This window comes from Miscanthus floridulus, chromosome 12 (assembly GCF_019320115.1).
Source record: "Miscanthus floridulus cultivar M001 chromosome 12, ASM1932011v1, whole genome shotgun sequence".
NCBI lineage: Eukaryota > Viridiplantae > Streptophyta > Magnoliopsida > Poales > Poaceae > Miscanthus > Miscanthus floridulus.
In genome coordinates this window covers 40,035,446-40,059,509 of record NC_089591.1, presented here as the reverse complement: position 1 = coordinate 40,059,509, position 24,064 = coordinate 40,035,446, and the positions used below count along the sequence as shown (strand labels likewise).

Genomic DNA, 24,064 nt, shown 5'->3' with positions numbered 1-24,064 from the left:
GCTACATTTTAGCGTGTTGAGCGTCTTCATGGTGGTCCAGCTGGGACCCTCATGATTGGAGGATGGCGTGTTGCCATTGACGAGGTTCAGCCTCAGGGGGATCCACAACAGACTCAGTAGCCTCAGCTTGCTCAGCAGACACAGGAGGCATAGCCGACACAACAATCTCAGGAGGGTGAGTAGGTCTAGTAGGCCGAGGAGACAGAGATGGCACCACAACCACAGTTACGTCGCTCTGGTCGTACTCGTGTCCTAGTTTTACCGAGGCTAGTCACTCAGCGGAGGGGTTCCTGTCCACCGCCTCAACCACAGGGTCCGCCTCTAGTGACCCATCTTGACCTGAGGGCCGCCACGGCCAAGCAGGTGCAGCAGCTGAGGTTCGTTGACTTTGAGGTGTGGTTTCCACCCAGGAGAGATGAGCGAGCATCAGAGGGATTTTATACACCCCTTCAGGAGGATTTCTATAATGCCTATCAGAACAGTGAAGCAGTCTTCAGACCACAGAGAGTATGCAACATAGAGTCTATTGTTGCAGCAGCTAGAGAGCATATTCACCCCTTCCTTACATATCTGCTGGGGTTGACAGATCTGATTAGATGGATCAGATTATATGTTCCATCTTGGGTTCGTCAGTTCTATGCATCTCTCTGGATTGACCCCCACTACAGGTTTATTCACTTTGCATTTGGTGGCAGAGACTATCGGTTGATGAGCACCAGGGTCAGGGAGATTCTCAGGCTTCAGGAGTAGCCAGTCAGGCTCCATGAGGTGTGCTATGGACAGACTACACCCCCTAGACGCCCTCATGGTGGCATGGTACCCCCTACAGACTTGGTACATCACTGCTTCACTGAGCCTTTTGGCGAGGGGTCGAGGAGGAACCCTAGTGATCTCACGCCCACTACTCATGTGCTTAAGGCTGTTATGAGGAGGACTTTACTCCCACGGATGGGATACAGAGAGGGATTGACTCATATTCAGCTATGGCTTCTCAACTCTCTGATATAGTAGATAGTCTTTGACATCTGGGATCTTCTTCTGTCAGAGATGGAGGACACTATAGTTGAGGGCTTTAGAGGTTACAGGCAGCTACCCAATTCTCACTGGGTCACTTTCCTTATCCATAGAGCTATTTCTGTTAAGTCATCTGAGATGATTGCTAAGTACAGTGTTGCCACGATGGAGTTCCCTGCCTATAACCTATCTCAGATGATCCGACACAGTACACCATAGGCACCAAGTCAGCTGCATCGTTGTCTAGAGGTGCCAGAGACTACAGCCCAGTAGGATGATATTATCAGGGGTATTGCAGCTACAGAGGAGGAGGAGCTTGCTCAACAGGAGGGGTTGGTCACTAGCAAGCCTAGTGACAGTTCTGATGATGATTACCAGCCCATTCCACAGATGCCTCCACGACGACATGATGCTGAGGCCGGTAGCTCCAGTTCAACGCCACCGGCCCCGCAGACTGACCCCGCTCTTCTAGCTATAGTTGAGCAGATGAGGCAGGACCAGGCCAGATAGGCTCAGGAGATAGCTGCTACACTTGCACAGTTCCAGACTCGGCAGGATGAGTTCCAGCGCCAGCAGCTTGTTATTCAGCAGCAGACCTAGGCACTCCAGCAGCAGCAGTAGCTTCTCGGGTTCATGCAGCATGTTGTGTGGGCGATTAGGGCCCCACCGCCATAGCCTACGCCCCAGCTTGGTCAGCCTGCTACCACTTCGATGACTCTAGCGTTACAGCCTAGTGGGCTTCAGAGTCAGGGACAACCACATGCATAGTATGCTTCTCTGACAGAGCAGGTGTCCCAATGGTTTGCTTCACCAGTGGTAGCCCCGTAGTTCACACCACTTCGAATGGGCTTCACACTAGCACAGACATTGTCGCTGCTTGAGCCAGACACTTAAGTCTCTAGGAGTCTTGGAGCCTCCTTCAGTGAGTTGATAGGGCAGCCCACTCCTCCATACCTGCATATTCTAGGACCTTCTATGGCTGCACCTATCACAGCGATGACAGAGACGCTACCCTCTTCAATGGCATCATCAGAGCTAGCTGCTTCAGTTGTACCAGCTCAGCCTACAGCAGCACCAGTTCCTGATCCAACCTAGATTGCTTCAGCATCACTTCCTGCTTCAGAGGGTCTGGTAGCCCAGAGCTCAGGATCAGACGATGATGGCACCGAGTTCCACCTTGCTCCTCGTACCTCAGCACCTGGCTCGTCCGCTATAGCCCCACCGACCGACCCATAGTTTTTGGTGTTTGACGCCAAAGGGGGAGAGGGTTCGAGTATGTTAGGCTTAGGGGGAGCTACTTATCTAGGGGGAGCTTAGTTATTATATTAGCTTATCTACTCACATTTGGAGTTTTTATGTGTGAGATACATTATGTATTCATGTTTACTATATTTATGTGATAGTGATATCTACGTGGTCGTGATATATGACATGTGTGCTCTCTACTTTGAATTCTTTGTATGTCATATCACTTGTGTTTTGCTCATTTCCCTTTGCTTCCGCGTTTTACTCCAATGCAAATGAGCTTTATTACTTGTACTCATGCTTATTTCATATCTTTTGAGTATATCATGTTGGCTTGGGTCTTATAAGCTTGTCTAACACCTTTGTTCTTATTGCCTAAAGCATGCTAAAAACCTTATCTCTTTCACATACTTGAGGTAGTATTGTCATCAATCACCAAAAATGGGGAGATTGAAAGCATCTAGGCCCCTAGTTGGGTTTCGATGATTAATGACAATACATGATTACTGTGACTAACGCGTGTTTTGCATAAACAATTGAGTTAGGTCACGGTAATGGAGATCGATTGGGCAATCATGGTTGTCATGTCCCTACGATGGAAATCATTTTGGTTTTCAAAGGATGGACGACAAGGTTAAGGATGGACTAGTTCTAAGTGTCGATTAGAGTTGGAGAGACACTTAGAGTAGTTTAGGACTTTGTTTTTCCTTTGGCCATACTATTAAGGGGGGTATGAACGGGTAGCTTGACCTAGGTGAGTCTAGTGAGTTAGGTGTGGTGCACACTTGTTAAAACTAGCACTAGGTAGCTCCATAACAGCCCTTTGATCCAATGGAGCAAACTTCATTCACATATGTTCGAGAGCTAGAAGTGAATGGAGGGTCAAATACTGATCGAACGCTGGCTCTGGTGTGACCGGACGCTAGCTTAGGGTCCGGTCAGTTCATTTGACCAAGGAGAAAGTGTCTGGAAGTGATCAGATGCTGCGAGGTCATGGTACCGGACGCTGAGGGCCAGCGTCCAGTCGACTCCAGTAAGGTTCCAGAGAGGGAAAATCATGACCGAACGCGTCCGATCAGTGCTGACTGGATGCTGGCCAGCGTCCGATCACACTATAAACACTGGAGTTTGGGTATACTGACCGGAGCGTCCGGTCACCCTGCAGAGGCACATAACGATTTATTTTTTAGCTGGTGTTATAAATACAACCTCCACTCGTGTGTGGGGGTACTTTTGCTCATTCCAACAGCTGAGAAACACCTTAGAGAGTGCCAAGAAGAGCAAGGTCCTAGTGAGGTGATTGAGATTTGAGAATCCAAAAGAGAGTCCTCATTAGTGAAGATCAAGAGTAGCATAGTGTGCATCCACTGAAACAACCTCGATTTCTGCGATGGGAAATCCCCAGAGTTGAAGTGTAATAAGACCATGGTAGATCATATTACCCAAATTCCAGTCGAATATCACATCCATACAACGATGATATCAGAGTATAAATAGTGCGGAATTATATAAATTATTACATCGCCGCATTGGCGGAATCAAAAGTAGCATTCATTCAGAACAGCTTGAAGATAAGATCGCCAAACTCGAGCGTAGGCACGAATCTCTCAATCGTCAAACTCCTCGGAGCTATACTCCTCAGCAAAACCTGTATGCCAAAATTTATCAGTATGATTTGTACTGGCCACTCCCAACCCTATGAACATTGCTTTGGATGCAAGTCGGATATATTCAAAGGAACCTAATAGGCTAGGGTTTCCTATGTAGTTAGCATATCAAGTTCATAATAATAGTTGATCAAGTTTTAACACCATTCACACACATTTCACCCTCTTTCCCACTCCTGAGCCGGGTTTCGATCCTGGGATCGATATACCACCATATCCACACCATCACCATACCACACCCGTACCATCGCTTAGTCGATAGGCCAACTCTCTCTCGGCACTGTCTCATGGCTCGTAGCCCCTGGCTACGTCCGAACACTCACTCCTAGGGGAGAAAGAGAAGGACTCATCTCACTATCTAGTTTAAGCGAAACCCAGGAAAGGTCCATAGCCGACAAGTCGGCACCTGTATCGATCGATCAACCATACACTCTGCAGAGGTTTTACATAACCACAAGATCCACCTTCCTCGCTGACCGTCGTCAACTGGGCTGATTCCAGCCGCTTGCTAGCCTAGGATAATGCCACTCTACCATTTAGCCCTGGTACACCCCAAGTCCAGTCTAGGGTGGCTGAAACTGTGAGTCATGAGCCGGGTCCACAAGGTCTCCATGAAGTCTCGGAAGGGTGTGGGGGGAAATCCACCGCACCCCGTACCTCCTTACACTGTCCGCTAACAACCTAGCAGTAGTGCAATATCCTACCAAGTAGTCCGGCCGTCCCGCACAATATAGGGCGAGTGGTACGTAAGGCTTCCCGGTGAATCTAAGTACTAGTAAGTCCTTAGGGATGACCAAGCCATAATGTCTTCATCAGGGTTTCCATTTACCGTGCCACCATAGCACCTCCACCCTAGGCTCCTCCCATCACAGGTTCATACCCAGGGCCACCTTATATAACATTTACCCACCACAGGTATCCATTCCAGGGGTGCCCAGGTAGCACCCCACGGCAAGACTTGCCCCAGGCTCATCGTATACTCCAACTTAGTCGACACAACCCTCACCCTCCACGCACCCAAGTCACACACGCAGCACTCTTCCCATGGTCCAGGTAACACCAGTTTCCACCACGCCTCCATATAGTGCAAGCATAGTAGAAGTAGTAAGCATTGAAATATATTAGCAAGCGTGTGACTAGCCTAATAGCAGGGTGAGTAGGGCTAAGGTTGCGTCAAGGTAAATGCCATCAAGAAAGCATACTACCATGCAAGTCCTACCATAATGTGATCATGACAATAAAGTAAGCGCTAGCATTTCTATATTAGCCATGTGTAATAGGTGCTACGAGATTGGGTGGGATGTGGCACCTTCAGTGTAGTCGTCTCCATACTCTTCACGGTACTCACGATCCTTGTCTGTCTGTTTCTCCTCTGAGTCTGCAAACGATCGTAATACAGTCGCGTTAGCGACGTCTATAGAATAGCACAAAGAAGCAATGAAAATTCAAAAGTGCCAAATGCACTCAAACATGGGTTCATTATGTAGAGCTTGATTTTAGATGAATTTTGGTCCTGGTTTTGTATTTTTCTGAGGTCATATGAATTAGTTATGAATTTTCGAAGTTTAAATCTATTTCTGAAAATGGAAAAGGCTGAATTAATCCTGGGCTGACACGTGTCATGCTGTGATTGGGCCACGTGGCTTGCTGACGTTAGCATCACGGTTCTGAGCTGATGGGTGGGTCCTAGCTGACATCAGCATGACGTCAGCATGACATCATCAACGTCGTCCACACCGACAGGTGGGGCCAAAGTCTATTGGGTCACTGACAGGTGGGTCCGGTCAAAGGCAACGCCAGTCAATGTCAGTCAACGGTCAATAGTCATGGTCACTGACATGTGGGCCTGGTCTGCTGATGTCAGCAGCTGATGTCATCGTGACGTCAGCATGACGTCACCTCGGTTGTGCTGGCTTCTGACATGTGGGTCCCATGTGATGTCATCATGATGTCAGTATCTAACATGTGGGTCTAGGGTGTCCGTGTCACTGATAGGTGGGCCAGGTCAACGGTTAGCGTTGACCAGTCAACGGTCAATACGGGCCGGGTCCGAACTGGGCTGGTTGGGCTTTGGGTTGGGCCGGTCTGGGCCAGGCTGGGCCGAACACGTGGCACGCTGTGACGTGGCCACGTCACGGCCGTGGGCTCGTATTGGGCTGTGGTCCACGGCTGTGGTCTATGGTGGACCAATTGCTGCTGGTCCATGGACCACAGACTGGTCTACGGTGGACTGAGTCCACCTGTCTCTTCTCCTTGGCTCGGCTCACATGCACCGAGTCTATGCACGGGTGGCCGGTGAGGGGTGTCCCCCTGTTTCTTACCACGGTAGTGCTCCTACCAGCGATGAGCTCACGGTGAGCCCCCGCGGTGGCTCTGGTGTCCGATTGGGGAGGGGAAAAGCTTCCCCGGGCCATGGTGACTGCGTCTGAGGGGTCAAGGTGGCGGCTAGAGCTTTCTAAGGTGCTGGCCACGGCGAGCGGCGGCTTAGCAATGCTTGCCGATGGTGAAGTCGCGCGTGTGGCCTTCCGGGTGGCTCAGCTTGAGTGGGTATAGGCTACTGCGAGTCCGTGGGGGCACGGTGAAGTGTCTAGGGCTCAAGGCGGGGCTTCGGCGTTCCCATGTGGCCGACAGGGATTTCCCGGCGGCCATGGCACCATGGAGACGATGGCAAGGCACGCGGGTGATCAACGGGGCTCCAGCGGGGTGGTCACGGCGTGGTCACAGATGTGTGCGTGGGTGCGGGTGTTCCCTGCGGCCGGCGATGGCCTTGGCCTACACGCTCCTAGTGTGGAGCGCCATGGCCGATGTGACAGAGTCCGGCGGCAAGCTGAGGGTTCGGAAGGAGGGCTCACCGTGGGTGCTGTGGAAGAGAGGATAGCGGTGCCATGATGAGTTGCGGCCGTGTAGCTCCGGAAGCCGTGCAGTGCCGACCCATGGCGGTGCTCTGAACTCCGGCGTGCTCCCAGTTCTTCCCCGGCAGCGGCTTCGGCGCTTCCCTCCCCCCTTCTTCCCCTTCTCCCTCTTCGCTCTTAGTTCGGGTGTGCTGAGGTTGGCCACCGAGGTGGCGGCGGGCGATGGGACGAGCGCTAGGGCTCTCGGCCGAGGCTCTTATAGCCGAGCGGGGGTCGGCGAGCCCGGTGATCGGTGGTTGGGAATTCAAGGGTGATCGGGGTGCGAGCTTGCATCCAACGGTGTGCGCGGGGTTACGTGGGTGCGGCGCAAGGGGGAGACAGGACCATGCCCTGGGCATGACCCCTGGCCCACCCTGCCATTTCTGTCAGAGCTCTGTCGCGCGGTGGTTCGAGCGCAGTGTGGGGAAGAAGCATAGTAGCGCTGACGTGCGGGGTCCAGCAGTCAGCGGCTGCAAGCGGAGACGGGGAGACGCGCGGGCATGGGCAACGTGTGGCTGTCACGTGGGGCCAAGGTGGTAGCGACCGCGAGCGAGGCTGACGGGCGCGCGGGCGACGCTGGGCCGCAAGCTGGGCCACATGAGCCGAGCGACGGGCTGGCTGTAGCGCGTTGGCGGGGCTGGCCGGTGGCTGGCTGGGCCGGTTGCTGGTCGTGCGGGTTGGGCCGATCAGCTGGTTGGGAGGCCTTCTTCTCTTCTTCCTTTTCCTTTTTTTCATTTCTTTTCCATTTGTTTGAATTCAAATTTGGTTTGAAATTTGATTTCACAACTGAGGTGACTTGTTCATTGGAGTTTAGGGAATTTTGTTTTTAATAATAACTTTATGGTTTATTATTTTATTGGAGTTGTTTAGCAATTATAACTCAAATGGAAATTCAAATCACATTTTGAATTTAACAATGTATGCAACATTATATTTGTTGGAAATTAATAAACACAGATATCTAATGACATGCCATGCTTATATGTTGACTGAGGTTGGGTTAAACCTAATGCATCTCTTAGGTTGGGTTTCTATACATGGCACTCATCATCACATGGGATTTTTGAGAAAAATTTTGTAGCTAGTATTTTTGGTGTATAGATTTTTGGGTTGTTACATCCACCTTCTTATTAGGCTTGTCGTGGTCAAGTGAGAGTTCGTGCTTGTTACTCTTGGTGATCGCCATCACCTAGATGGCTTGGTGGTGATTGGGAGGTGATCACCCGATGGAGCTTGTGGGTGACCCAACTCAAGTTGTGAGCGGTTGTGGATGATTCACCGCGACGGAGTGTCGAAGAATCAACCTATAGAGAGCACTTGATCCTTGCGCGGATCAAGGGGGAGCTACACCCTTGCGCGGGTGCTCCAACGAGGACTAGTGGGGAGTGGCGACTCTCCGATACCTCGGCAAAACATCACCGCGTTCCTCCTTCTCTATTTACTTTGAGCATTTACTTTGAGCAATTCAATTCATGTCTTTACATTCTTAGAATTGCCATGCTAGAGTAGGATTGGAACTTAGGTTGCAAGTCTTTTGTGCGGTAGAACAATTAGATACACTTTTTAGGTATAAGGGGTTAATTGGGCTAACCATAAGATTTAATTATTGCAAAGAAATTTAGAATTAGCCCAATTCACCCCCCCTCTTGGGCATCTTGATCCTTTCACTACACATACCAAATGATTTCATTGCCATGTCTTCAACCCACACACGTTGCCAGCAATGGTGGATTCAACGGTGGGGCGTGGGGGGGGGGGCTCGAGCCCCCCTACCGATACTGGAGCCCTAGAGCTCCCCTCTGAATTTTTAGGCAAAGTTTTGTCGTTGTCGATAAAAGATGCTCGGTAGTCCTTCGAGGAGTATCCGACGAAGGTAGATTGATCGGTGGAGGTGCGCGTGATAGGAACCGGATGGTGACACAAGACGTAGAGACAACGATTTAGACAGGTTTGAGCCATCTGATCGACGTAATACCATACGTCCTATGTCTTTGTTGTATTGTATTGAATATGGGGTATATGTAGATAGATGTCGACTAAGGGACCCATGCCTCTCCTTATATACTCTGGAGGGGTATGGTTATAAGAAAAGTATCCTATTTGGTACTATACAATATCTTGCGGTGCACGTCGACTAATGTCGTGCATGCCTTAATCTTGTGGGCTAGGCCACCTCTAATGGTGCAGCCTATGTCTTGTCTTATGGATATTAGGGGTCATATCCCCCACAACTAGTCCCCGAGCGTCTTGTATCCGTTGTGCAACGCCGTCTTGAGCTTGTCTGAGCAGGTGCGAATAAAACCGAGCAGTCAGACTCATGGTACGACCATCGTAATGAGTTGCCGAGCAGTTGTGAACTGTCGTCGAGTAGTGTATCCCAAATAAGACCTGCTATAAGGATGTAAGGAGCTCAAGTTCAAAATCTGAAAATTCTAAAAATTCTTTGACTTAGGAGAAGTGTAGCCACTTAGACTCCATCAATAAGAAGGGTAAATCAAGAAATAAGCACTACATTCACCGCTAGGTGAAGTGTAGTCACTTAGTCGCCGAGCCTACTGGAAGATAAAGAATGAATCTTGTAGCAGGTTCAAAGAAAAAAAGTCTAAAAACTTGTCGACGTCATTTGACATGCACGTATCAAGACCCTAGACGTGTTGTCCAAGATTAGCACCCTAATCCGAATAGCATGGAGCAGCTTGATAGCATACCAATGAGACGTAGCAAGATCCGACCACCAAGGGAGTCCTTAGCTTAGTTGGCGATGCTTGCACGTCCCTAGCATAGCCGGCGATATTCGAGCGCTGAGAAGTCCCCGACATAGCCGGCGATGTCCAAGCACCGAGAACTCCCCGGTGTAGCCGGCGATGTTTGAGCGCCGAGGAGTCCCTGCCGTAGCTAGCGATGTCCGAGCACCAAGGAGTACCCGGCGTAGCTGGCGATTTCTAAGCACCGAGGAGTCCTCGGCATAGATGGCGATGTTTGAGCTCCGAGTCCCCGGCATAGCCGGCGATGTCCGAGCGTCGAGGAGTCCCCGACATAGCTGGCGATGTCCTAGCACCGAGGAGTCCCCGGCATAGCTAGCAACGTCCGAGCACCGACGAGTACCTCACGTAGTTGGTGATTTCCGAGCACTGAGGAGTCCCTGGCGTAGCTGGCGATATCCGAGCACGAGCGATGAACAATCCGGTCAACTGGTCGGCGGCGAAGTGAGCATTGAGTAGAAGCGACCGGCGAACAGTCCCATCAACTGGTCGACGACAAAGTCCATGAACCTAGCGGTTCGACCAGTTGATCGGTGGAGAAGTCCGAGCACCAGGTGGTCCGATCACCTAGACGATGATCCTGCAATACAAATATGTAGAACTGGTAGTACATGATGTAAAAAATATATGAACTCCGGAGAAGAATCAGTAATGGTGATGAAATAGCGTATGCAGCTCGGTGATCAGTTGGTGTGAAGACTTAGTGTTATTCTAAAGATGTATTTATATTTAATATAAACCGCCCGACCAGTTAGTGTGTAGCTGAGTCTCTAGCCCTAACTAGCCTGTTAACCATAACGCGAAGCATGGAGCCCGTGCGCGTGTAGGAAGAACAGGGCGTCGCTAAGGAGCCGTTGCCGACCACCCATAACGCAGAGGGTAGACGCTCGTGCACGTGTAGGGAGGAGCCGGAGACAGGGCCGTCTCTGGGGACATCTGAGCGTCAACATGTCTGTTCGGGGGTTCGTCTTAGACTTAGTTGTATGTCATCTTTAAGATGGTATACATGAAAGAAAATTGTTTGGTGAATAAACATGGAGAAAACAGCTCGGAGAAACATCATGGCGATATACGAAGATTGAAGAATATTAAATCGTAACTTAGCTTTAAATAGAATGTCTGGTCGGCGACGTTTGATGTTATCTGGTTGGCGACGCGAGCAGCTCGCTTAGCGGCTCGCTCGACGGCTGGAACGAAGTTGATCTCGTGTTGGAGTAGGACGGACATAGTCGGAGCTTGGCGGTGTCAATCCATGTACGAAGACGTACGCCGTGGTTGTCGAAGGATGTCGACGCGATCATCCGAGTTGCCGCGAAGGATGTTGATCTTGAGTTACGTCATCTGGTTCGCTAAGGATCAGCGCGCACGAGCCCGATGGTGGGCGCCAACTGTCGACAAAAGATGTTCGGCAGTCCTCCGAGGGGTATCCCACGAAGGTAGATTGATCGGTGGAGGTGCGCGTGATAGGAACCGGATGATGACACAAGGCGCAGAGACTACGATTTAGACAGGTTCGAGCCATCTGATCGACGTAATACCCTATATCCTGTGTCTTTGTTGTATTTGTATTGAACATGGGGTGTATGTAGATAGATGTCGACTAAGGGACCCCTGTCTCTCCTTATATACTCTGGAGGGGTAGGATTACAAGAAAAATATCATATTTGTTACTATACAATATCTTACGGTACACGTCGATCAGTGCCATGCACGTCTTGATCTTGTGGACTGGGCCACCTCTGACGGTGCGGCCTATGTCTTGTCTTATAGATACCGAGAGTCATATCCCCCACAATCGTATAGATAGGACTGAGACTTAAAATCAAGCAATAATCAGAGATATGTTGGTGTCGTATTTTTTTTTCAGCCTCCTAAAATTTTTCCCGAATCCACTGCGGGTTGCCAGCATGTGCCTATGGTCGCAGCCTAAGCTCAACATCACATCAGATTTGCACTCGAGGAAACCAGATCTGACCATGGGGCCGCCATAGGATTGGAACCACCATGTCGTGCCACTCGCGTGAGATACCATGCTATTCAGCCCCCTATGCCAAAATGTTAGGTTTAGATGCTAGGATTAACAACCAAAAAATTGTGCATGTTGGATAGTTTGATGGCACAATGGCCAACCCGTGCCGTGAGATCTACTTGATCATAGCTCCAACTAGGAGTGGGCAATTGATTCAAATGGAAAAATTAGTCCAGTTTATTGTTTGGTTTTCGTAAGCTTCGGTTCTCAGAAATCAAGAGTCAATCGGTTCGTTACAAAATGAAAAACCAACAAGTTTGGTGTAGGTTTGGTTTGTTTTTCGGTTCAACCCATATACAAGTTGAAAATTCAAAAAACTATTTAAGGATGAAAAGACAGTTTGCTAGCCTGGTAGAGAGAGGATGTCAAAGAACATCAACATCAACTTCAGAACCTACACTGATCACGCATACACCCATACAACAACGACATTAGTGTCTAGTATGCATACGGACGGGGTGACGTGGATCGAGCCATCCGTGGCCCACTACTGCGACTGATGGGCGTCGTTGGCAAGGAGGACAGGAGGTGATAGGGTTAGGGAAAGGGTTGGGAAGGCATAATTTTCAATCAGAATAATATTTTTTTCTTACACCAAATTAACCAGCAGTAATAATCCACGATTGTATACGATCGTATCAGCATCGGCCGAACTGAAGGAGTGGAATATGTATTGTGGGCTATGGCGTCTAGGGGGCTGCCGACGACTAGCACTTATGTACGGTGATATCTTGGGGCCGCTGTTGTGCGCTACGGAGTACAGTCTGTAGAGGAATCTTGTTCTCGGTGCTAAATGCTCTCCTACGTAGGATCCGTTTCTTGGTTTCCCGATTGGATTAAGGAAATCGAAGTAGAAGCCGATAATGGAACCAATGGAGCCTTGCCCCCCTCCCCCGTTATCGCAGCATGAGTAGTAGTTGTAGGCTAATAATCAATATTCAATTGCTATTTTTCTTCCAGTTATTTTCATGTTAATCCAAATAGCTATTTGCTATATAGCCTATATAGTATACTAGAAGTGACTATTAAAATTATAACTTGTATTTAATAGAGTCTACTTGATATATTTTGCTGTGTTTTCTCTACCTCTATCTCTACAACTAAAACATATGCATTGTCAACGTCTACCCGGTAGGACTAAACACCCCTCAACATAGGTCCACCCGGCAGCACCAAAAACTTCCCATATAATCGCTTCCCTACCGGCGCAATTGAAGGAAAGAAACCCAGAATGGAAGGCAATGCCGTGCTTGAGGAGGGAAAAAGAAAATTAATATAGAAGGCAATGCCGTGATTGACTGATTGAAGATGGAAAAAAATTAGACCATAATTGGGAAGGCAATGCCGTGATTTTTCTGTTGCAACGCACGGGCACAGTTCTAGTTGAGGTATTAATTAGCATCAAATTTGTGATTAGTGACTAATTGCTATAGCATTAGGCAAATTGATCCCTCATAAAAGTTGCTCCTAGCTCTGTCACTAAGCTTCTTCTCAAGTATTAAAACCGAACTTGAATGAAACGGAGAAACCGATATTTTGGTTTGATTCAGGTCTGATTCGAACTTTTTTTTTTGTTCAGGTTTCAAAGTGCCAGGCCCTACCTCCCACGCGAGTAAGGCTGGACAAAAAATTCGAAACTCGTTAGCTCGCTCGGCTCGTGGCTGGCTCGACTTGGCTCGGCTCGGCTTATTATGATAACAAGCCGAGCCGAGCCAAGATTTTAGCTCGTTAGCTATAACGAGCCAACTCGAGCCAGCCCACGAGCCGCTCACGAGCTAAACGAGCCAAGCTTCTAGGAAAAAAGTATCAAAATTTATATTAGTTTTTGTATTACTTCGTGTCTTGCACTTTACAATTGACTAGTAACTGGTCTAGATCCTATAAATTAACTGGTAACTGGTCTAGATGTATTTCTTTTATATTATTATTATTTTCAAACTTTAGATAAATGCAAATATTATATTTTGTGTATTTTTTATACCTGGCTCGCGAGCTTAACGAGCCAGCTCGAGCTTTTAACGAGCCGAACCGAGCTGCCTTTCTGGCTCGTTAGGATAACGAACCGAGCCGAGCTAGCTCATTATCTTAACGAGCCGAGCCAGCTCGTTATCCAGCCTTACACGCGAGCACCAGCCGCTAGGGATAAACGCACGGCGCACGCCATTTCCTACGCAAACACGCTTTAGGGCTCGTTCGGTTTCTTTGACTGAGTCTCTGAAATGATTCTCACTGGGAATAGTTCACTAATTTGTATAATCTTGATAAGCTGAAATGATTTTTGGGTCCAATCCTGGGTAAACCTACTCACTTTACCCTAGTTTCTACCCCGGCCGCAGAAAAGGGCGAAGCACAAGCCAGAGTGTCATTATTGTGGTGGCAAGTGACATAGGCCTTGTTCGGCTGGTCTATAAACTGTTTGTATTAATTTGTATGGCTAATTTATTGAAAAAGAAAATTAGTGTATCATAGCTAAGCAACATGGCCATGGTTAGATTTGGTAGATCCAATCAGATCACAGGCAGGAAGCAGTCAGATCTAACCTAAAAAAATCAAAACAAGAACAAAGAAAAACCAGGGGAGTCTGTTGCTTCCCTCCCTCTCCCTCTCCCTCTCCCTCCCCCACCAGGCCACCACCCCCAACCCCAATCCCGCAATATATTCGCCGCAGCTCACACCTTCCACCAAATTTCCGTCCCCCATCTCCACTGCACCGCACCGCACCGCACCGCGGCTGTCTCTTCCTGCCACCCCGCCTCAACTTGCTCGGCTATTCCCGGATTGCGGCTCGGGGTTGGTCATTGGCGGAGAGGTGAGCGTGCGAATCCTCCCCTCTCCTCCCTTGGTCCGCGTTCTGTAGATGCGTATGTAGTTGTACACGCAACTGCAACTATAATCTCACTCGACTTGCGCGCGGTATGCTGATTCTTGATTCGTGTTCTGTTCTGTTCTGCTGCGATAGGGCCTTTTCAAGAACGGGCGGCGCCGGCGCTTTTCCTGACGCAAATTGCCCGCGTCTCCTGCCTTGCTGCGCGCTTGGGGCCGGGGTTGGGCTCAGGAATGGGGGGAGGAGATCAGGGGCTGCGTCGCCTGGTCCGGTTCCCATCTCTCTGAACTTAGATGGATGCATCTGTACGTCTCTGTGCCTCTGGTTGCTTTTGCCTGTCTGTCTGATCGTTCTTCTCATGTGTGTTCCGTTCTCTTGTGTTGTTGTGCTGCTGCGTAGGTGAACGCCAAGAAGAAGGTTAGTTTCTGTGGGAACACTGGCCACAGCCGCTGCGGTGAAGTTCATTTAGCTGCTGCCGTGTGCTCCGGTCGTATGCGAAGCAACCCCTTCTCACTTCAGGTTATTGTGTTCTCTCTGTTCCCCTACATGTCTTGTTCAAGAGTACAACTCTCTACGCTCTGACTCCGAACGATGTTGTTCTTGATTGGGAGGCTATCATTTTCCTTCTTTTCTTCAGTTGTTGTATTTGGATCTTGTAGAACTCAGTCATATTTCTTCGCAAACTGTGTCCGGTGGGTCATATCTGCTTGCTTAGCAGCAAGTACTGCCAGAGTTTAGAACCGGTGTATCCACTTTTGATAAGAACTAAAGAGGGTAGGCCACTTTTGATAAGAACTAAAGAGGGTAGGTTTGTACAATTCAAGGTGGAGGAGGCTGTAGCCTGGTGGCCTTTGATTTCCTCATATATATTTTTTTATGCGGGAACAGGCGAATATTACAACCTGCACAAGTCAAACTTGAGTTCTCTTATTTTATTAATGGCGATTGGCACCTAATATGTTATTTCTGTGCTCTTAAATCCAGGTGGAAAAATAGTCAAACAAACTTACTTCCTCCATCCTAGAAAGAATGCAGTTCTAGTTTTCTTTTTAATCAATTCATCTCAAATTTAGCAAAATTTATACAAAAAAATATTAATATTTACGATGCCAAATGATTAACATTAGATACATCATGGAATATATTTTCATATTATATCTATTTGAAGTAATAAATGTTGATACTATTTGCCGTAAACTTGGTTCAAACCTAAAATTGCATTCTTTTAGGGATGGAGGTAGTACCATGTTAGCAGGAAGGAATACTTCATTATTTAGATGAAGGGAGTCAACTTCTAGCCTCTGCACTGGCTAGGGATGCACACGACCACTAAACTGACAAGCATCTAAATAGATGAACACCCGGATTTGAACCCTGTGAATTGTCATATATACGTATATTAAAACAGAGGATCAACTTGTACTGCAATCACAACCATACTATGACCAGAACTAGAGAAGCAGCCCTCTGCCTTGTTGAGCTGCCATCCTTTGCAATTCTTGTGCACAGATTACAGATTTAGTAGGCTGGAACATACTAATTTACAATCACCTTGCTATTAGCTTATCAAATAGTACATGACCCTTTTTTGTTCTTTTACAGCGGTTTTAACACTAAAGCAATGATGTGTATTCGGATCATTAGTTAGGTAATATTTTCTGAAATACTTTGTGCTTAGTATTGCAGGTTTGGTTTGCATTTCCGTTCAAGTATAAAGGAAGCAGTATTTGGCATGGCATTTGAATAGCATTGGAACCTATAGAAAACAAAGTGTTCCAGCAGTATTACGTTGCGCTGGTGTTATACTGTTGTAGAAAAACATGGTGGACGTAGAACTGTTTTATAAGGACACTAGCGATCACAGCATCAGCTCTGAGGAAGAAGATATGCTTGTCAGGAGTTGTAGCAATCTCAATGTGAGCTTTGGATACCATTGTGATTCTTATCAGAGCTTTCTCTCCTGAAAATGATCATGGGAATGGCATTTCTCCTAAGAACATATTTGGGACTAATACCATGATGGGGTCACGAAATGGCTCATTTACTTGTTTATCTGGTGCTGCTATTAGTGCAAATTTTACACTGGCAAATACAAATATTTGCAATGGTCTTATTGGTGAAGAAATTTTACCAGAACTAGATTCTCCAAATGCCTTTAGAAAAATTGTTTCTTCTCCATCAATGTCAAGATTGGACTCATTCTCCACCTCACAAGGTAGCCCTGTGTCAACTGAGAGCTCTATATTTGAGATCAGTAAAAATCTTTGGAGGTCCAGTGCCCCAACAACCATATCATCCAATTTTCTGACTAATACAGAGGTGAAAATGGCTGGCGGAGCTGCTGGAGAGGATAGAGTCCAAGCTGTGTGCTCAGAGAAAAATGGATGGCTGATTTGTGGAATATATGATGGGTTTAATGGGAGGGATGCAGCTGATTTTCTTGCGGTAACTCTATATGATAACATAGTATATTACTTGTACCTGCTGGAGAATCGGATAAAGCAACAAAATGGTTTATACAATTCATCAGAAAGCTCTCTCAATGGTCTTAAAAGCGAGTTAACACTAGCCATGAGAAATTCAGAAAATGAAGACATAAAATTTTCTGAAACATTTCGAGCTGGTGTGCTGAATTGCCTTTCTACTGCTGTTGAGCAAGCTGAGAATGACTTTTTATGCATGGTTGAACAAGAGATGGATGATAGACCAGATTTAGTTTCAGTAGGGTCTTGTGTTCTGGTTCTTCTTCTTCATGGAACAGATCTGTGCATCTTAAATATGGGGGACAGTAGAGCTGTGCTTGCTTCCATGCCATATGTAGAAAATGGTGCTTTGAAGACTACTCAGCTGACAGAGACCCACTCACTTGAAAATCCTTTGGAGCACCAAAGACTTTTAGCTGATCATTCTGACGATTCTTCAGTTGTCAGGGGTAACAAAATAAAAGGAAAGCTGAAGGTTACTCGTGCCTTTGGAGTTGGCTATCTAAAGCAGGTGACATATTACTCTTGGATAAGTGAATAAAATTTGTATCATTGTTACAGTTGTAATTAATACCATTATTTTTTGATCAATTTGCAGAGGAAGTTCAATGATGCGCTGATGGGTATTCTACGAGTCTGCGATCTGAGCAGCCCTCCATATGTTTACACAAATCCACACACATTGAGTCACAAAGTTACAGATGATGACTTGTTCGTTGTGCTTGGTAGTGATGGCTTATTTGATTTCTTCAGTAATGATGAAGTTGTTCAGGTTGGTTTATCAATTTATGCATGATGATCCAATGGGGGATCCTGCAAAATACCTCATCGAGCAACTTATACTCAAAGCAGCCAAGGAAGCAGGTACCCTCCAAATTATATTTTGAATTTTTTTTATTGAATTATCAAACAGTTAAGAGGGCTATTGCCTTGCGGATCATTAATCTATGAGTCATCTGCACAATTCGTCTTCCATATTATATTAGAAGCATCAGGATTTGTTTGATATAGTTTTGTATCATTTTCCCCCATTGTAATCAGCATCTTTGAAATCATTTCAGATCAACCTGCATCAATGCTAACTCAGCAACTCCTAATCGCTTTCTGTCTATTTTCCCAGCTTTAACAGCCGAAGAATTGATGAGGATACCTGTTGGGAGCAGGAGAAAGTACCACGATGATGTGACTGTCATTGTTATCATCCTTGGAAATGCACAGAGGACGATGGACTGCATCAACTTCCGTGTGAAAGAATGGAGAGCTAGAGAGACGGGCTATCAGCTGGTAAATTTTTGTGGGTGTTTGCATACGTGTCTGTTTCAAATTACAAGGTTTTTATTTGTTGAGAATGGTGTGGTAGTCAATAAACCGAATAAAAATGTATATATTGTTTTGAAATTTGGGAATTGAACAAAACCTTTTGTTCAATCACAAGGTGCACATGGATTTGACCTACTTTTGTACATGAATCAAACATGGAGGCTCGTACTTGAGCTAATGAGTCCATGAGCAGAGTGGTAGATCGTTTCAGTTTCCGTTTGCCAATCCTTCTCTGCTAAGTATTTTTGTTGTTTCTGTCATCAATCGTAAATTTATGACTCATGGTATGAACTTGCTTGAACTTGAAGTCTATGGTTTTCTAGTCCGACAATATTGTCAAAGGTTTATATTTCCAAAAATAAAAGGGAAAACATTTGAGATGTGGTCCATGTGGACTAGAATTTGGAAACCATGCAAAAACCAGTCCAGTGCAGAGGATTTACTGATATCACCAGCCACTAATTCGAAGATATTATGTGGCGCGTGATGAATCTAAGCGCACATACCACAGACCTCTAGCTCCTTTGTGCTTTCTGTCCACAATTCCATGCCGCTGCGAGCAGGCAACCATCTCCCGATCTTCTGCACTGAAAATCCCCCGTGGAGCGTGGATAGGGACAGCGTCCCGCGGCCCGAGTCTAACCTGGAATACATCGCTGTCTTGCTCTGCCAAAGTACGCCAGCCACTAATCCTCCAATTCTAGCGTTTTTTTATTGTGCATCAATGACAGCGACGTCCTGGTAGATGTGACCGAGGAAGAGAGACATGGGAAATGGCATTAGAAAGGCCTCTCTTATTTTTCCAGAAGCAGCCAGGCAAGCAATGTAGCACTGGACCTTTTGGTAATTTGGTAAAAAATGGCGTGCATTTTATTTTTGTGCCATCGTGGACTTCACACTTGGCATGGACTAATGGCAGCTGCCTTGTGAAATTGGTTAAAGGCAAAAGCGACTGACAGTGACCTCCATGGTTAACAACACCTTGGATCTGGATGAATCGCTATACATACAAGTGCAGTTCTCCACCGCAGCACTCCCTCTTCCTCCTCTCTGTGCTTGTGTTGCAGCTAGGATCTTGGATAGGATAGTTTGATGAATGATAGTGTGCAGCAGCAGTAGTAATTCACAGTGGGCTGTGCCTGTGTGGTAGTAGTGAGATCGAGAAGAGGATGGAGGTGTTCATCCACGAGGACTACGTGAACAAGCGCAACGAGGTGAGGAGGGAGCAGAGGCGGCGGCAGCTGCAGATGCTGCGGGTGGAGGGCAACCCCGACGCCGCGTCCCGGCAGGCGCTGCTGGCAAGCCGGGAGAGCCCGAGGACGCCGGCTCAGTGCCTGACGCCAACCGGCGCGTCGCCGTCCAGCGTCAGATCCCCAACTGCGAGCGCGCTGCAGTCGCCGACCGCAGCAGCGGCGGGGGAGGCTGCTGTTGGTTGGCCGTCGGAGCATCGCCGCCTCTACGACTGCCTCAAGCCGTACTAGCTAGTAGTAGGCGCGACGCGAGAGTGGTCGGTCAGACGTGGCATGTCGTCCGTCCAACCGAATAAACGTGGTGGAGTTTCTGTGGTGGTGAAAGTAGTGCTCCTGTTACTAGTCGTACTGCGTTCGTATCTGCCGTGACTTGGCCCGTGTATGCACCAGGTTGAAAACTTGAAATTTTGAAATGCTTCATGAGTCGCAGATGTGCTGTCGCCCTTTATCTGCCTGCCGTTGGCATGATCATGTGAGCTGAAGCTGTTCTGCTCTGTTCCACTGTCATGGTCACAGCAAATCTTTCATTCAGTTTCAACGACGTTGTCGAGAACTGCCCAGTGTTTCACGTTCACTTTCCCTATAGAATACATTAGCCATTCAGCCCATAGAAAACCTACCTGCTGCAGTGCTGCTCATCGCTCGGATTTGCCATGATGCCGCTCGGTGGCAACGCCTGCAGCCCTGCACTGCCTGAAGTATCATCGCCAGCGAGTCAACGACCGGTGCATGTGTGATGTATCAATGTGTCATGAGGAGGTAGGGTAGCCCTCGATTCTCCACCCATTTGACCTGGCAGGTCGATCAGCAGGACAGCTGCTGCCGATTGCCACTAAAGATTTGCACTGCATGAACATCTGTTCCCCATCATGGCCGCTGGCCGGGCTGGAGGAAGGGCAAAAGAGCCTTAATAAGTGATACACGCAGGCCGGGATCCGCTTTCCCCATCATGTCTAATTGTCTAAGTCAATTACTCGGCATGTTGGATTCACGTGAACATAGGGTCGTTCTTTTGTGAATAGCGTCTTTTTTAGTTGAGTTGATCTGATCAATGATACACATGATTTACACTTAAAACATTTTGTGGGAAACCATCTGGTGAAAACAGCAACATGGTTCGAAGTGCAGGTTGTTGAAAATGGGTCTAATGTCACATTCACAAGATTGTGAGCTCATGCCGCTCACCTCCAGCAAGATTGTGAACCAACGTAACAATTATGTGACCCACGGTACTATATACGGAGTTTTGTTAGCTCTTAAGTCTCAAGTGCTAGAAAATTCCAGCAGAAAAAAAAATGCTGCACTGACTTTTGAACTATTGACTATGGTCCAAGATTTAGGGAGAAAGAAAGAAAGAACACAAGGATCATGAGTTACTGCTGAGTTTACGAACTTTCCACCTATAATACATTCAGAGACTGGGGAACAAGACCACAGATTCACACTCTTACCTTGGCTGCAGCTTCCTTGATTTGTTCAATGGTGAACACCCCAAAGAAGCTGTCATCTATGACTCCGTTGATTACCGCGTAGGCAACATCGTCCACGCTCACAGGGGGTGCAAGGATTAGGTCAGAGGCAGGCAGTGAGCTCAATGGTTTGGTGAAATTTTCAACAGAGGAGAGCAACCTCTCCAATGGTTGTCCAACAGCGTCGAGCGGTACCTCAAAGCCATTTACTTTCCTTTTACCATAAATGAAGCCTGGCCTCAACACAACACCTGTAAAAGAAAAGCAGGTCCAATATATGGTAAGAATATATAAATTCGAGAGAAAAACCTGACGATAAATGGTGTGAAGTATTTCTAACCTGAGGCTGGGTATTTGGAAAGGACTTCAGATTCCGCCTTTCTCTTACCAGTGAAGTAACCCGAGGTAAGAAGAAAGGATGGAAGATTGTAATCATGTACAGAGATTAAAATGAACTTCGGAACTCCTGCAAATGAACCCATGAATATATTTATTTCAATCCAAAAGGAAAGGATATGGTAAAACAACAATCCACCTCTTTCTCTTTGATGTCATTCCTTGAGAAGATTAAATCCAGAAAGCAAGTTCTCTAACAAAAATTCTACAACTAAAAACTTTGTCGTTACACTAGATGTACCTGACACTTGAGAAGTTACAGACTACTATAGTTTGATTTGAACAATCTTAGTTCAGTCACATCAATCTCATGAAAATTTGTCTATAGAGCATAGTGCATACAAAATGGCATCAATGTTGTAGTGCACTACGTAATACTTACCATATTCTTTTGCAGCGTTTACTGCTATGGTATTTGCCTCACCATTTATCCTTTTCATTTGTTCTTCATTGCCAAACCCTCCAAGGGTAGACACAACAGCAGTAGCCCCAACCAATACTTCATCCCATCTTGCATAGAAAACATCTCCTACATCACATTAAGGTGCTTAACTGAATATTAGAGTGCCAGACAACATGTAAATCGCAGACTCTTGATTCTTGAAAGTAGATTATCGCCATGTGGGCCCTTCCACATATTTGCAGGAACAAGGTGCCAACAGGAAATCCAGTTTATTCTCTGTTGTACTTTGTTAAAGCAGTTTTTTATGAATGAAGAGCCATGCAGTAAGCCAGTGAGCAAGGCTAAAGTAAGAAACAGTCTTATGTACAGGGTTACATTATTTTGCAATAATCAATGTATGTCAATGCATATATGTCTTATCTCAGAACTCAGAAGCAATAGGACATCAATAGAATGTTGTATAAACTTAAATAAATTCCTTTGTACAGTTTATTTGAATATCCCAAACAAAGCATGACAGAATGATGACAATACAAAATTTTGTTTGTTGACTACAAGTACAACAGGGATCATACATAATACAGCATGACAGAATGATGTCAATACAAAATTTTGTTTGTCGAAGACAAGTACAACATGGATCATACATAATACATTTCTTAAAGAACAGCTATTACTCTGGATATGAATCTTATTATTCTCATTCTCCATTCAGTTGTATCCTCAATCACTTGATAAAGGTATAATTTGGGAGACAAACCATCAACATTAACACACTAGACACAACAGGTTGGGGAAGTAAAGCAGCTAACTAACGTGAGGAGTAAAATCTAATAATCAAACTCATATAACGACATACTATAAGAGTACCTGCTAGCCAATTGACTTGATCAACCCAGGGATCAGAGTAAGATGGTCTTCCTGACCTGCCCATCAACACACAATCAAGCAGAATGGGTAAATTTCTACATAATGCAGGTTTGGTACCCAGAACACTGTATCCACCTCTCATTTTTCATTACCACAAAAACAGAGATTATTGACCCAATTTAGTAAAATAAAGGGTCTGCTAAAGAAATCAATAGATGAAGAACCTAAACTTAAATTATGCTAGAAAATAGTGAAAGTTGCAACTGCTGCATAGTGAATTGATTTATATATCACCCATTTGCTTCTACAGGATATATACATCACAGAAATGTTCATCACAGGGAAGAGCAAAAGAAGTACCTGCTGAAGCTCATAACCTCAATTCCTTTAGAGACAGCAGCTTTGCAGATCGCAGAGCCAACAAATCCACTTCCTCCCAACACCACAATCTGCAACCGCCAAGAAACAGTTCAGAATGGTGGGGGAAAATCGGCTTAATAACCTAACAAAAGCTGAATGTTAGAGAACTTGAGCTGCGGAAACCCATGCCTTCTCCGTCTTCACATCAGCGACAATATCTATCGGAGTGGATGAGTAGTCTTCTCTCACATCCGACGCGGCGAACCTACACTTGGTACGGAGCCTGCGCGATCCAGAGAAACCATGTCATGTCACCAAGAATTTTTGCCGGAAACGAGGAGAGAGCATGCGCCAGGTGAGAGGGGTCAGCAGGAGCCAGGGGGAGCATAAGATAACCTAGAGAATGGGGCCGCGGGAGCCGTCCGAACCGCCGGCGCCGCTGCAACCGCGGCCGCGCATCGGGGAGGCGGAAGGGGTGAATTCGCCATCGCCGGCGGCCGGACGAGCAGCGGCGAGGGGGCCATGGGTTTCTCCGCTCGATGGACCTGAGCTGGCGGAGGTGTGAGCGCGAGGGCGCAACGGCGGCGGCGAGCCGGGAACGGCCGGCAGGTGGTGGCGCAGAGCGTGGCCGCGTGGGGCTGCTTGCTTCGCGTTGCCGGTGGTTGTGGGCTGCTGGAGCCTGGAGCTGGACTACTGGAGTGAGGCGTCCCGCTAGCCGCTGCCACGTCGCTCGCTTGTTTTCCTGCGGATTTCTGCTCGGAAACCAGTAAACGACGAACCACGGGAAAAATATGACGTCTGGTCCACATCCGATTGGACGGCTGGGATATTTGGATGCTGTTTATTTGCAACGAATGGAACTGGACAAAATAGGTATATGTAAATAAAGTAACTATAAGTTTATTATAACTCAAAAAGTTAGAATATACATATATATAAAGTAATAGATAGAAATAGGAGAATGATAAGCTGCAAAATGAATATCACACATCTTCATTTGAGTATGTAATTATTCATTCAGCAGATCATGTATACATTTGTCTCTCATAAGATGAATGAGCAAGCCATCATGTTTTCCAAT

General features: G+C 46.8%; 2 protein-coding genes and 1 pseudogene across 2 annotated transcripts; 2 read left to right on the top strand and 1 right to left on the bottom strand.

Moving 5' to 3' along the window:
* The first annotated feature begins 14,208 nt into the window (after positions 1–14,208).
* Positions 14,209–18,460, top strand: LOC136497484 (probable protein phosphatase 2C 39; annotated as a pseudogene).
* Positions 18,461–18,622: 162 nt separating this feature from the next.
* On the top strand, positions 18,623–19,898 carry LOC136497488 (uncharacterized). The gene has a single exon (XM_066493306.1). The coding sequence runs from the start codon at positions 19,405–19,407 to the stop codon at positions 19,714–19,716; it is 312 nt and encodes a 103-aa protein (XP_066349403.1). The 5' UTR covers positions 18,623–19,404; the 3' UTR covers positions 19,717–19,898.
* Positions 19,899–20,694: 796 nt separating this feature from the next.
* LOC136497486 (uncharacterized protein At1g32220, chloroplastic-like) lies at positions 20,695–23,687 on the bottom strand. Its single transcript, XM_066493305.1, has 7 exons — positions 23,380–23,687; positions 23,173–23,266; positions 22,984–23,072; positions 22,624–22,679; positions 21,733–21,879; positions 21,295–21,420; positions 20,695–21,205 (listed from the first exon to the last, which is right to left on the bottom strand). Exons 1-7 carry the CDS (start codon positions 23,505–23,507, stop codon positions 20,925–20,927), a joined length of 921 nt encoding a protein of 306 aa, XP_066349402.1. The 5' UTR covers positions 23,508–23,687; the 3' UTR covers positions 20,695–20,924.
* Between the last annotated feature and the right edge of the window lie 377 nt (positions 23,688–24,064).

Excerpts from the sequence above, each read along its gene's own strand:
- LOC136497488 (XM_066493306.1), top strand. The coding sequence starts at position 19,405 with ATGGAGGTGTTCATCCACGAGGACTACGTGAACAAGCGCAACGAGGTG.
- LOC136497486 (XM_066493305.1), bottom strand. The coding sequence starts at position 23,507 with ATGGCCCCCTCGCCGCTGCTCGTCCGGCCGCCGGCGATGGCGAATTCA. Across the intron at positions 22,680-22,983 it reads GAGGTTATGAGCTTCAGCAG|GTCAGGAAGACCATCTTACT; the intron begins GTACTTCTTTTG and ends GTTGATGGGCAG. Across the intron at positions 21,421-21,732 it reads AAACGCTGCAAAAGAATATG|GAGTTCCGAAGTTCATTTTA; the intron begins GTAAGTATTACG and ends GTTCATTTGCAG.